Below are 13,550 nucleotides of genomic sequence, written 5' to 3'. Positions count from 1 at the left end.
TGCATCCAAATCCTGCACCTGCTCCCCTCCTGCCGTTCTAGTGCTTTTACCCTTTACTCTCCCATGCGCCATGTATTCCATGCCTTAGTAATATTGGCCTCTGTGCTGTTCTTCACATAAATGACTCCCATCTCTTGACTCTGGGCATTTTCTCTGGCTGTCCCCCATGCTTGGAATTTTCTCCCTTCCCATCTCTGCCTCCTGGTTTCCTTTCAGTTCCTTTGAGTCTCAGATAAAATCCTACCTTCTACAAGGCCCCTTTAATGTGCCACTTTTCATTTTTCTCTGAGAATATCTCTAATTGATTGTGTATATATATTGTGTGTCTACAAAATTGTTTGTCTATTGTCTTTTCTTCTACATTGTTAGTTTCTTAAGTGCAGGGACTGTTTTTGCTTATATTTATATCTCCAGCACTTGGTATAGTACCTTAGTACATAGTGGGCACTTAATAAATGCTTATTGATTTTTTTGGTCTCTTTCAAGGTTTATGTGTGGGGGTACAATGGAAATGGGCAGCTTGGACTGGGCAGCAGTGGCAATCAGCCAACGCCCTGCAGAATAGCAGCTTTACAAGGCATTCGGGTACACAAGGTATGTTCATCAGATCATATTTTTCAGTGATCTCTACAACAAAGAAACAATATGTAGCCAATGTCATTTTAATAGCATGAGTGTGACTTGAGCATCACAGATTATTTCAGCAGAAAATATGCCTCTTCCCCATTCCATCCCTCTCCTTTCTCCCTAGACACTGTCCTCGCCATTAAGTCTAGCTATCCTTCAGCAGATTTATACTTTTGTATTCAAAGTGTTCAGCTCTTTGGTCTCCATATTTCTGTTCATCTCAACCTCTCCCCTTATATTCAGGGATTTCAGTATGGAGGCTGACTTGCCAGATTAGCAGCCACCTGTGCTCCAACTACCTGTATCTTCCCAGAAATTATCAGAATAAATTTTCTGTCAGTATCACCTGTAACTGGGCTGCCTCCATAATCTTAAGTTCTGAATTTCTCTTTAACCATGATGTCCTTTCCACCCATTTCTTCCTCTGCCTCTTTTCCCCAATCCTATCCTTTGTCCTTATGGCAGCCTTGAGGTCTTCTAGTACACCCTGTTCTCCCAGTTCATCTCTGCTGATATTTCTTGTCTTTACAGTTTTATAGTAAGCAATTCAGCTATCCACTATCCTCCACCCTTAAATCTCTTTTCTCTTTTGTTCTACTGCCATTCACATTTTCCCATTCTCCAGCTTCAAATTTTCATCTACTCCTACTTTGTAGATAAAAATCATGTACCTCTGGGGTATAGGACAAATTTATTTTCTGTGCTTAATTAGGTCCTCACTGCTACACAACAATCCTTTTGTTCTTCCTTGATTCCCTACAGCAACTATTGCACCCCTCTTCCCCCTTTCTCCTCCTCATCAGGAGCATTGAACAGTAGGAGTTGGAACAGAAGTTTAATTCATGTAGTCAGGAGCCCCTGCCTGGAGCCTTCTGGCTAAGTGACTGCTTCTGCTGTCTCTTTCTATGTGCAACTCTAACAAATATATTTGTTTGAGCCCCTGCTAAGTCTTCCTCGCTTGCCAGATTCTTCAGTCTCTCAGCTGTATCTAATGAGGACATTACCATCCTGCTAGTCACTGAAGTGTAAACTTCAGAGTAATCCTTACTACAATATTAGTATCCTTGAGATAGCCTGTGTAAAGTTCCATAGTCTTTCCCTCCTCTCCTCACTCCCTCCCCCAATAGTCTAAATAAAGAAATTCTTAGTACAGTTCTGGGAACATAATAGGCACTTACTAAATGCATATTCTTTTTCCTCCCCCTATCATCTCATTCTTCTTTTTTTCACACACATATCTAATCAGCTGTCCACTCTAAATAATTCTACCGCGATTACCACATCCTCTTTCCACTCATATGACCGTTACTCTAGTCTTTATCTTTCATAACAGGATCAGCATAATAGCTTTTTTTTTCCTTGCAAAACTTTTCCCCTCTTTTTATTTTTTTTTTAATAGCCTTTTATTTGCATGTTATATGTATGGGTAACTTTACAGCATTGACAATTGCCAAACCTTTTGTTCCAAATTTTCCCCTCCTTCCCCCCCACTCCCTCCCCTAGATGGCAGGATGATCAGTAGATGTTAAATATATTAAAGTATAAATTAGATACACAATAAGTATACATGACCAAACAGTTATTTTGCTGTACAAAAAGAATCAGACTCTGAAATATTGTACAATTAGCCTGTGAAGGAGATCCAAAATGCAGGTGGGCAAAAATATGAGGATTGGGAATTCAATGTAATGGTTCTTAGTCATCTCCCAGAGTTCTTTCGCTGGGTGTAGCTGGTTCAGTTCATTACTGTTCCATTGGAACTGATTTGGTTCATCTCATTGCTGAGGATGGCCAGGTCCATCAGAATTGGTCATCATATAGTATTGTTTTTGAAGTATATCATTCTCTTGGCCCTGCTCGTTTCACTCAGCATCAGTTCGTGTAAGTCTCTCCAGGCCTTTCTGAAATCATCCTGCTGTTCATTTCTTACCGAACAATAATATTCCATAACATTCATATACTACAATTTATTCAGCCATTCTCCAGTTGATGGGCATCCACTCTGTTTCCAGTTTCTGGCCATTACAAAGAGGGCTGCCACAAACATTCATGCACATACAGATCCCTTTCCCTTCTTTAGTATCTCTTTGGGATATAAGCCCAGTAGAAACACTGCTGGATCAAAGGGTATGCACAGTTTGATAATTTTTTGAGCATAGTTCCAAATTGCTCTCCAGAATGGTTGGATCCATTCACAATTCCACCAACAATGTATCAGTGTCTCTGTTTTCCCACATCCCCTCCAACATTCCGCATTATCTTTCTCTGTCATTCTAGCCAGTCTCACAGGTAGCACAATAGCTTTCTAATTGGTCTTTCTGTTTCCTGTTGCTTCTTTTTCTCATATAGTTGTCTAGTAAATATTCACAGTTTGGATCATGCTCAAAAATTTCAATGGCTCCTTTTTATCTTTGTCCAAAATACAAACTTCTCAGCCTAGCATTTAAAAACCTTATTAAGTTGTCCTCCTTCTACTTTTTTAGACTTACTTTACATTTGTTGTTTACACAGTAATTTATACAGTGTTCTAGCCAAATTGGAATATTAATTCTCCTTGTAACTCAGTCTTGATCTCTCTACCTCTATACCTTTGCACATGCCGTTCCCTATACCTGGACAGTATTTCCTCTATAGTTCTGCTTTTGAGAATCCCTAACTTCCTTTAATAGGCAGCTAAAGTACTACTTTTTCTATGAAATCTTTCCTTACTCTTTGTCCTATACCCCTTTTCCTTCTTCTCCACATTTGGTAATATCTTCTACTCTGTCAAATTATCTTTGGTATGTGAATCCAAGCAAAATGTAAGCTCTTTGAGGTCAGGTATAATCTTGGTTTTGTTTTTATATCCTTGGCAAATAGCATAGTGACTTGCATATTTTTTAGTTCAAACATGTGATTTCATCAGTATGGTGAGCTAACTGATGTGGAAACTCCCTCCATCAGTGCAGATGGGCAACTCATTTGTAACTTAGAGTCTTTAGAGAATCATTGGGATCATGGAGAGTTTAAGTAGTTTGTCCCTGATCATACAGCTAGCTATTTAAAAAGAAGCAGGACTTGAACCCAAATTTTACTAACTCTAGGGCTAACCTGCTATTTAATGTGTTTTCCATTGATTCTAGGAGTTTCTTGCTTTATAATCTCTCTTGACTAGAGTTTCATCTGTAACAGTTAGTTATAAAATTGGGGCAACATTCTTTTCTATTTTTGCTTTCTTAAAATTTCTTTTATATTTATTTTTTATTTTTTCTCAGTTACATTCAAACAAACATTTTTTAACATTTAAAAAAATTTTGAGTTTCATATTCTTTCCTTTCCTTTTCTCACTTCCCTCTCCTTGAAAAAGGAAGCAATTTGATTTAGATTATACACATTCAGTCATGCAAAATAATTCCATATTAGCCATTTTGCAAAAGAAAATGCAGACCAAAGAACACAACAGTAAAGTGAAAAAGTGTACTTCAATATACTTTTTGACTATTTCTAAAGAGTTTCAGATTCGATCACTGGAAGGGGATAGAATTTTCCATCGTAAGTCCTTCAAAATTGTCTTAGATCACCATATTGTTGAGAAAATAGCTAAGTCATTCACAGTTGATCATCATACAATATCATAGTTACTTTGTACAATGTTTTCCTGGTTCTGCTCAATTCATTTTGCATCAGTTCAGATAAGTCCACATTTTTCTGAAACCATTCTGTTCATCATTTTTCATGACACAATAGTATTGTATATCACAATCTTATACTTCATCTTTTCCAATCCTGCACCTTTCAAAAACAATGGAAGAAATCTTTCTGGAAAGAATACTGCTCATTGGACTAGATTACAAAATCTGTTATCCTTTGGGGATGTCAGGGAATCTGGTCTATTGTGCAAAATAGCTTAGTCTGCTGTGCTAAACTGTCCTTGCAAGTGGGCTCACACAATGAATGTTTTTTTTTAACTGCTAGATAGAAGGAGGGGTTGTTGCTAACCCTTAGCTTTTCTGAGGGAGCTGAGATCCTGTCAAGGGCAGATTCAATAAATTGATAGTGCTCAGAACTTTGTATCTTAGTTTATCTTAATTTCATTCTTAACAGATACAAATTAAATAGCTAAAGAATTTAAATGACCTTATTTCTTTTTCTTTGGATTTGGAATTGACACTAGAGGCTGTGCCCTAGAGAGTTGTGCTTAGTGGCTGGGGTGTTTTGCTACTTTTATTGATCCATCCCAAGGAGATATACTTATTTCTGTCAATTTGCAAGCATGAATGGATTTGTTTCTCTCTTTGCAGATTGTCTGCGGCTATGCACATACATTAGTGTTAACAGATGAAGGTCACCTCTATGCTTGGGGAGCCAACTCTTATGGCCAGTTGGGTACTGGCAATAAAAGTAACCAGTCTTACCCTACTCCAGTCTCTGTGGAAAAGGACAGGTAATACTTGCATTTTCAAGATGAATAAGGAGTAAATGTGGCAGAGAAGTACAAAGTATTTATCTTTTTTAGTGCTGGGGGAGGTTGAGTGAATAATGAATTCTGGATTTGTGACTATCAGTGTAGGGAACTTCTAGCATGAAAACTACCTTGACCCAATGTAGATGTATAGCTCATTGGCAACTTACAGACTTAGAGCATTGAGAGGTCAGTTGCCTGTGGACATGAGGGCAGCCAATACAAAAACATGGAGAGAGGAGATGAAGTGTCATGGGTGAGGAACATCAAGACCAATATTATATTAGGTGATAGAATATGTGGAATTATGCATAGGTAGAATGAGAGTGGTTTTATTCTTAAGATAATAGGGAGTCACTGGAATTTGTTGAGTCGGAGGGTGTGTGTGTGTGTGTGTGTGTGTATGTGTGTGTGTGTGTGTGTATTGGGGAGTTGACATGTTTAGATTTGCACTTTAGGAGAATCACTTTGGCAACTGTGTGGAGCATAAATTAAAGTAGGGAGAGAGCTGGGGGAAGCAATCCTGTTAGAAGACCATTGTCTAGTCAAGAAATAATAAAAGCCTGGATTAGTGTAGTCTGTATGAGTAGAAAACAGGAATTTTTATAAAAGATATATTGTGGAAGTAGAAATTGAAAGATTTGTAACTGACTGGAGAGATGAGGTGACTAAGAGTGAGGAGCTGAGATTAAAACCCAGGAACTTGGGTTCCTAGAGTGATGGTGATAGCCTTAAAGGAAATTGAAAAGCTCAGGAAAAGGATAGGTTTCAGAGGAAAGATAATAAATTCATTTTGGTGTAAACATTTAGCAGTTTCTCGCAGCCACTGCAAAGCTGAGTTTCAGATGCTCATGTGGAGCTGGCATTCTTTATAAGCAGAAATAGCCGAGCGGGGATAGAACTAGGAGTGGGCCAAAGTTCTATAATCAAAGCATTATCTAAACTTGGAGCCCAAACATTTGGATTCAACAGTCTGCTACCTTCTCCCTGACTGTGGACATGTGACCTCTCCAAACAGCTTCTTTATCATTGCTAATAGAATGATGGGGTTGGCTGATTTGTTACCTTACCTTACTTAAAGTGATAAGCTGCCCTAATAGCTTAACAAGATAAGGGCAAATCTCAACCTATTTCAGTTATAGGCATACATTTCAATTACTCTCAAGTTTTACTTTTTAAAAGAATTATTATTTATTTGTTAATATTTTTCCTTTAAATTTTAAGTTCTGAATTCTCTCTTCCTCCCTCCTGCCCTTCCCCCCATCCATCAAGAAGGCAAGGAATATGACATTAATTATACATGTGAAATTATGCAAAATATACTTCCATATTGGCCACATCACAAAAAAAAAGCATGAAAAAAGTGAAAGAATTATATTTCAGTTTGCACTCTTGAGTTCATTAGTTTTCTCTCTAGAGGTGGATAGCATTTTTTATCATGAGTCCTTTGGAATATTCATAGGCTTTAGATTAAATATAAAAAGTATTTGGAACATTACAAAGGAAATATAAAAAGCATTTGGAACATTAGATGGGGCTGAGAGGAGGAAACTTGGTCATGTCCTAGCACTCAAGTATAAATTATCAAGCTAGGTTAAAGCTGGGGTCATTCCCAAGTTTGGAGCAAGTGCAATGTTCCAGCTCACACCACTGAAAAGGAGAGGTCTAGATCCTCATTGCCCCTATGACTTTGACCAAAGAAGACCCTGTGAACCAGAGGCTTTCGGACTTCATGTCTTTCCCGTCAGAGTCCTAGTATCCTCCCCGGGTCATCTGAAAATAGTGTCGGCAATGGAAGCCAAGAACAGAGTGGATAGAAGGAAATTATACCATGTTTAAGGAAAACTTTTGAGTATTCTACAAAGGAGAGAATAACAACAACAATAAACACTTATAAAGCTCTCAAAAAAAAAAACATTTAGCAGTTTCCTACTATCAGTTTCCTATGGGTAGCAATTAATATTGACAATGAAAACAGACTATTTGTTTTGAAGAATAGTAATAATCATTAGCCAACAACTTATAGAATAGCAGTTTAATTTCACCGTCCTAGGCACCAGAAAAGATTCAGAGTTTAGTTAGAACAAAATCTTATATCTCATGCATCTTGTGTTCTTTAATAGAGGTTCTTTAATATATGTTAATATGGTTATATATCTACTAAGAAGCAGAGCTGGGATTAGAACTTCATTTTTTTCTCAATTAATAAAGTATATCTAATTTTTTCTCTTCCATCCTAATTCTTCCTATTCCATCAGAAAAAAGAAAAGCAAAATTTCATAACAAATAAAACTAATTCCTGCATTATCCATGTCAGAAAACATATAGCTCAGTTTGGAAATAAGTCTTTGCCTCTATGTCAAGAAGGAAGAATCATGTATCAAAATCTAGTATCAGTATTTAGAATCACAGTCAGTCACTGTGTTGATTAGAATTCTTAAGTCTTTCAGAGTTTTTGATCTTTACAGTGTTATTTTATTGTATAAACTGTTACTCATTTTGCTTTGCATCAGTTCATATAAGTCTTCCCAGGTTTCTCTCAAACTGCCCTGAAATTCATCATTTCTTTTAGCCTCAGATAGTGTTTCATTATATTTATATACCATAATTTCTTCAGTCATTCCCTAATCAATGATATCCCCTCAGTTTCCAGTTCTTTGTGATCACAAAAAATCTGTTATCTTTTTTGTACATATTAGTCCAATTTCATTCATCTGATGCTAGGCTATTATGTCCTCATTTCTGGACTAGCAGTATCCTATTGGTTGGTCTCCCTGTCTCAGGTCTCTCCCCATTCCAATCCATCTTCCATATTGCTGTCAAAGTGATCTTCCTAAAATGCAGCACTGCCATTACATCCTCCCATTCAGCAAACTTTGTTGACTCCTTGTTACCTCAAGGATCAAAGATAAAATCCTCTAGCTTTTAAAGCCCTCCATAATCTGGCTCCTTTAAACCTATCTAGTATTTTTACGATTTATTTTCTTCCATATTGTCTACAATCTAAAAACATTAGCCTCTTGCCATCCCTTAAATTCAGCCTATCTTTTGACTGAGTATTTTCATAGGTTTATGGCTAACCTCCATACTCAGAATATTTTCTCATTTCTACCTTCTAGTTTCCCTAGTTTCCTTCAAGTCTCAACTAAAATCCTACATTTTTCACCAGCTCTTTCCTGGTCCTTAATCTTTTTTTTTTTTTTTTTTTTTTTTATTATAGCTTTTTATATACAAAACATATGCATGGGTAATTTTTCAACATTGACTTTTGCAAAAACTTCTGTTCCAACTTTTCCCCTTCTTCTCCCCACCCCTTCCCCCAGATGACAGGTAGTATCATACATGTTAAATATGTTAAAGTATATGTTAAATACAATATATGTATATACATTTGTACAGTTATCTTGTTGCACAGAAAAGATCGGACTTAGAAAGAAGGTAAAAGTAACCTGAAAAGAAAAAATAAAAATGAAAGCAAACAGTAACAGAAAGAGTGGAAATGCTATATTGTGATCCACACTCATTTCCCAGTGTTCTTTCTCTGGGTGTAGCTGCTTCTGTTCATTACAGATCATTTGGAACTGATTTGGATCTTCTCATTATTGAAGATAGCCACTTCCATCAGAATTGATCATCATGTAATATTATTGAAGTGTAAAATGATCTCCAGGTTCTGCGTATTTCACTTAGCATCAGTTCTTGTAAGTCTCTCCAAACCTCTCTGTATTCATCCTGCTGGTCATTTCTTACAGAATAATAATATTCCATAATATTCATATACCACAATTTATTCAGGCATTCTCCAACTGATGGACATTTACTCAATTTCCAGCGTCTAGCCACTACAAACAGGGCTGCCATAAACATTCTTGCACATACAGGTCTCTTTCCCTTCTTTAATATCTCTTTGGGATATAAGCCCAGTAGTAACACTGCTGGATCAAAGGGTATGCACAGTTTGATAACTTTTTGAGCATAGTTCCAAATTGCTCTCCAGAATGGTTGGATCCGTTCACAACTCCACTAACAATGTATCAGTGTCCCAGTTTTCCCTCCAACAATCGTCATTATCTTTTCCTGTCATCTTAGCCTGGTCCTTAATCTTAATACCTTCCCTCTAAGGTTACCTTCAATTTATCCTTCTATACCTATTATTTTTATAGTTGTTTGCATTTTGTTCAGCTGTCCTTGTTCCCCTTTGCCCTTTCCTCCTCATTAGACAGTGACCTTGAGAGCAGAGATTCTGGTTTTTGCCTTTCTTTGGATCCTTGGCACTAAATGCTACTTGCCTGACTCATGCTTTTCAATATACCATACTTACTTGCAGAAGCAGTTAAACATTTTGTTAGTCTTGTTATATGTAGGAAGCATCTTGATAAGTGAAGTTAACTGTTAGAGTTTTGTAATTTTAGCTTATTGATAAAAACTTGAAAAGATCCTTCCTCTTGAATTTGTCTCTTGATACGAGTCCCATTTTACATTGGTGGCCTTAGGTCAAGGCACCTAATTATGCTGAGACTTAGAGAATCTCATAATTTTTTTCAATTTATCCTCATGACAACCAGCTCTGTAAGTAAAGCACAAGTCTCAATTCTAATTTCCAGGGTGGGACAAGGAAGACCAAATCAAGACTATGACCTTTCATAGTATGGACCTCATCCATGTACTTTTTATTTTCATACATCTCCTTCTCTTCAGGCCTTAGTTCATCCCTAAATCAAACATTGTAAATGACTTCCCTGCCTTAGGTCTCTCCCCACTTGAGTTCATCTTCATTCAGCTGTCAAAGTGATTTTCCTAAAATGAAATTCTGTCTACATCCCTTCCCTACTCAGTAAACTCCAGTGATTCCCTATTACTTTAAGGATCAAACTTCTGTTTGGTATATCATGCTCTTTATCACTTGACTCAAACTGACTTTTCCAGTTTTCTTAAATTTGACTTCCTTTTATATTCTGACTATACTGAATTATTTACTATTCCTTTAACATAACATTCCACCTCCCAACTCAGTCTTGTACTGATCATCCTGTGATGCTTTCCCTTCTCAGTTCTACTTATTAACTTCCTTAGATCCCTTCAAGACTCACCTGAAATACTGCCTTCAGCAAGAAACCTTTCTGAGTATTCCCAGCTTTCCAAGTTCACCTAGATTGGTTCTTGAATGATAGATATGTTTGTCTCAGGAACTTTTCTTAATGCTTTTCCATTTTGGTATGACTTTCAAGAACCCCTTGCTAGGATAGCCTGCAAGAATCCAAGAACTCTATATGATATAAAACAGGGCTTCTTTTTTTTTTTTAATTTTTAAATAATTTTTTATTGATAGAACGCATGCCAGGGTAATTTTTTACAGCATTATCCCTTGCATTCACTTCTGTTCCGTTTTTTCCCCTCCCTCCACCCCTTCCCCCAGATGGCAAGAGTCCTTTACATGTTGAATGGGTTGCAGTATATCTTAGATACAATATATGTGTGCAGAACCAAACAGTTTTCTTGTTGCACAGGGAGAATTGAATTCAGAAGGTATAAATAACCCGGGAAGAAAAACATAAATGCAAGCAGTTTATATTCATTTCCAGTGTTCTTTCTCTGGGTGTAGCTGCTTCTGTCCATCTTTGATCAATTAAGGCTCTCTTTATCAAAGAGGTCCAATTCCATCAGAATACATCCTCAAACAGTATCATTGTTGAGGTATATAATGATCTCCTGCTCATTTCACTCAGCATCAGTTCATGTAAGTCTCGCCAGTCCTCTCTGTATTCATCCTGCTGGTCGTTCCTTACAGAACAATAATATTCCATAATGTTCATATACCACAATTTATTCAACCATTCTCCAATTGATGGACATCCTTTCATTTTCCAGCTTCTAGCCATTACAAACAGGGCTGCCACAAACATTTTGGCACATACAGGTCCCTTTCCTTTCTTTAGTATTTCTTTGGGGTATAAGCCCAGTAGAAACACTACTGGATCAAAGGGTATGCACAGCTTGATAACTTTTTGAGCATAATTCCAAATTGCTCTCCAGAATGGCTGGATATGTTCACAATTCCACCAACAATGTATCAGTGTCTCTGTAAAACAGGGGTTCTTAAACTATTTCCACTCATGACCCATTTTTGCCTGACAAATTTTTATGTAATCCAGGTATGTAGGTATATAAAATAGGAATATAAATCAAACATTTACTGATAATAAATCATAATTTTGCAACCTTCTCATTTAGTTACAACACCTCATATGGAGGTGTGAATCACAGTTTAAGAAGTTATATTATAGAGTAGAATTTTTGTAGTGAAAAAATATTTGGTGCTAGGAGCTGGTTCAAATACTGGCACTGCCATTGGGTCTCAATATCCTTATCTGTAAAATGAGGGAGTTGGATTAGATGCCCATGAAGGAGCAACTTCCATTCTAAATTTATGATCCCAGTATTATTCTATTTGCAGAATATTTTGGCCTACATTCATCACTTGATAAGTGTTCATGAAAAGATTTAAAAGTCCTTATTCATAGAACATAGAATTTTAGATTTGGCAAGGATCTCTATGGCGATCTATTTCAACTCATTTCTGAAAAAGAATCTTATAATTAGGCTAGGTATCATCCAACCTAAGTATTGATATATACATTTTAGCTTTCTATATCCCAACCCTTTATATCCTAACCCCCTTATAACCTCTCATCCCTCACTCCCCCAGGCTTATTTCTTTAAAGGCAGAGACCACTTCATTTTCTTTGGATCCCCAGGACCCAGCACTGTGTTTTCAATGTAGTAGGCCATTAATAAATAGTTGTTGAATTAAATTATGAAAGCAGGAGTTTGAGAAGATTAACATGGCAGTGTTGGAAGGATGAATTGGAAAGGTGACAGATTGGAGTCTTGAAAGCAATCAGAAGACTGTCATAGTCCAGCTATAAAGCGATAAAGAACTGAGGTAGGGTTACTGTAATCAAGAAGACTGCAAAGGAAGTCTTTTTTTTTTTTTTTTTTTCTTTAAAGTGTGCACTTTTATTTGAACTGGTCTTAAGTCAGTGTACAGGTAAAGCTCCTCCCCTCCCCCAAGTACTGGCACCAATCTCAAAACTCGGCGGGAGACTTGTTAAGTCTGCATTCACATCTATGTTGGGGGCAGGGAGGGAATTTAGGGGGCCATTCTTTATGGCTCTGACAATTAAAAAAAAAAGGAACAAGTATTAAGGCGGAAAATACAAAAAGTTTTTTTGTTTGTTTTAAAGGATTACATAATTTACATGTAAAGCAATACTAGTACCTTCCCTCCTCCCTCCCCCCTCCCCGCCTGGATTTTTAAGTAGCTCCTTTGCTCTGTGTATAAGAGCAGGACAGCCTTCATAGAGGCAAGTAACTCTGTAACAATGCATTATACAATATTTGGAATGACTTAAAAAAAAAAATAAATGTACAATCAGAGTCCTGAAGACGCACTGTAGAACTTTGGGGATGTTTGCCTCCAACACACTTAGACTGCTCATCACCTTCACCGTTCCAGTTTTTAAATCCTGAGTCAAGCGCCAAAAAAACCAAACAAAAACAAAAACCAAAAAAAAAAACAAAAACAAAAAAACAAAAACAAAAAAAACAAATAAAGCCATGCCAATCTCATCTCTTTTGGGCAATTATCATGTCACACCCTTGCAAAGGAAGTCTTAATAGACCTTGATAACTAGATTATAGAATGAGAGAAAATAACCAGAAATAATAAACTTTGGATTGCTAAAAGAATGGAGGCCAGTAGCTGAAAGTAAGAAGCCAGGAGGGTTGTTATAAGTGCTAAGGGATACAAAGGAAGACAAAAACATGGAGTGGGAAGATGAGGAATTTCCTTTTCTGCTTTGGAGATGAACTATTAAAGATAGGTCACTATAACTAAACGACCAAAGCACCATGTTATCTATAGGATTTTTCTGGAAATCACCTAAAGGCCAATCTCAGAGTCACCTAGATCTTTTGCATAATGACTTCAGAAGGCCTCATTCCTCTACATAAGAAATCACTAGGAGGGAGAGTTAGGGGTTTTCAATATATTTTTGGGTTCACACACAAAACTTTTCATTTTTCTCTAGAAATGAAACAATAAAAAGACTTTTTTTTTTTTTACCAGAATATTTTAAACTAAGAGTTTGTGGAGCATCTTTTCCAGTTATTTAATTTTTGATTTAAAAAAATTTTCAATTAATGAGCAGTTATTTTCTTTCTCCTCCGGAATCTCTCCCCTCTGTTGGAAGAGGGGGGGAAATAAAAATAAAACCCTCATAACAAATGTGCACAGTGAAGCAAAACCGATTCTCATATTACTGCCTTTGCACGTGCCTTTCCCACCCCCACCCCATGTCTGGAACCCTCCGAGAATCTCTGGCTTTCTTCAGAGTACCAGTTATGCTCCCCCTCCCACACAAGGCCTCCCTTGACTCCCCCCAGTTACTAGCACCTTCTGTTCTTTGGAATTACATTGTAT

The 13,550-nt window shown here is 37.0% G+C and overlaps 1 protein-coding gene across 10 annotated transcripts in view; it reads left to right on the top strand.

The window, feature by feature from the left end:
- The window catches only part of LOC127555179 (RCC1 and BTB domain-containing protein 2), a 57,297-nt gene that overhangs the window by 28,698 nt on the left and 15,049 nt on the right, over positions 1–13,550 (top strand). For all 10 annotated transcript variants that reach the window (XR_007952174.1, XM_051987326.1, XM_051987325.1 and 7 more), the window contains 2 exons: positions 487–594; positions 4,908–5,050. Coding sequence is in view for 9 of the 10 variants with exons in the window: in XM_051987326.1 (XP_051843286.1) it covers positions 487–594; positions 4,908–5,050 (251 nt within the window). In the remaining variant the exon portion in view is untranslated. The remainder of the gene's footprint in view (positions 1–486; positions 595–4,907; positions 5,051–13,550) is intronic.

The sequence above is a fragment of the Antechinus flavipes genome, chromosome 3 (assembly GCF_016432865.1).
Source record: "Antechinus flavipes isolate AdamAnt ecotype Samford, QLD, Australia chromosome 3, AdamAnt_v2, whole genome shotgun sequence".
Classification (NCBI taxonomy): Eukaryota; Metazoa; Chordata; class Mammalia; order Dasyuromorphia; family Dasyuridae; genus Antechinus; species Antechinus flavipes.
This window is presented reverse-complemented; position numbering and strand designations above follow the sequence as displayed.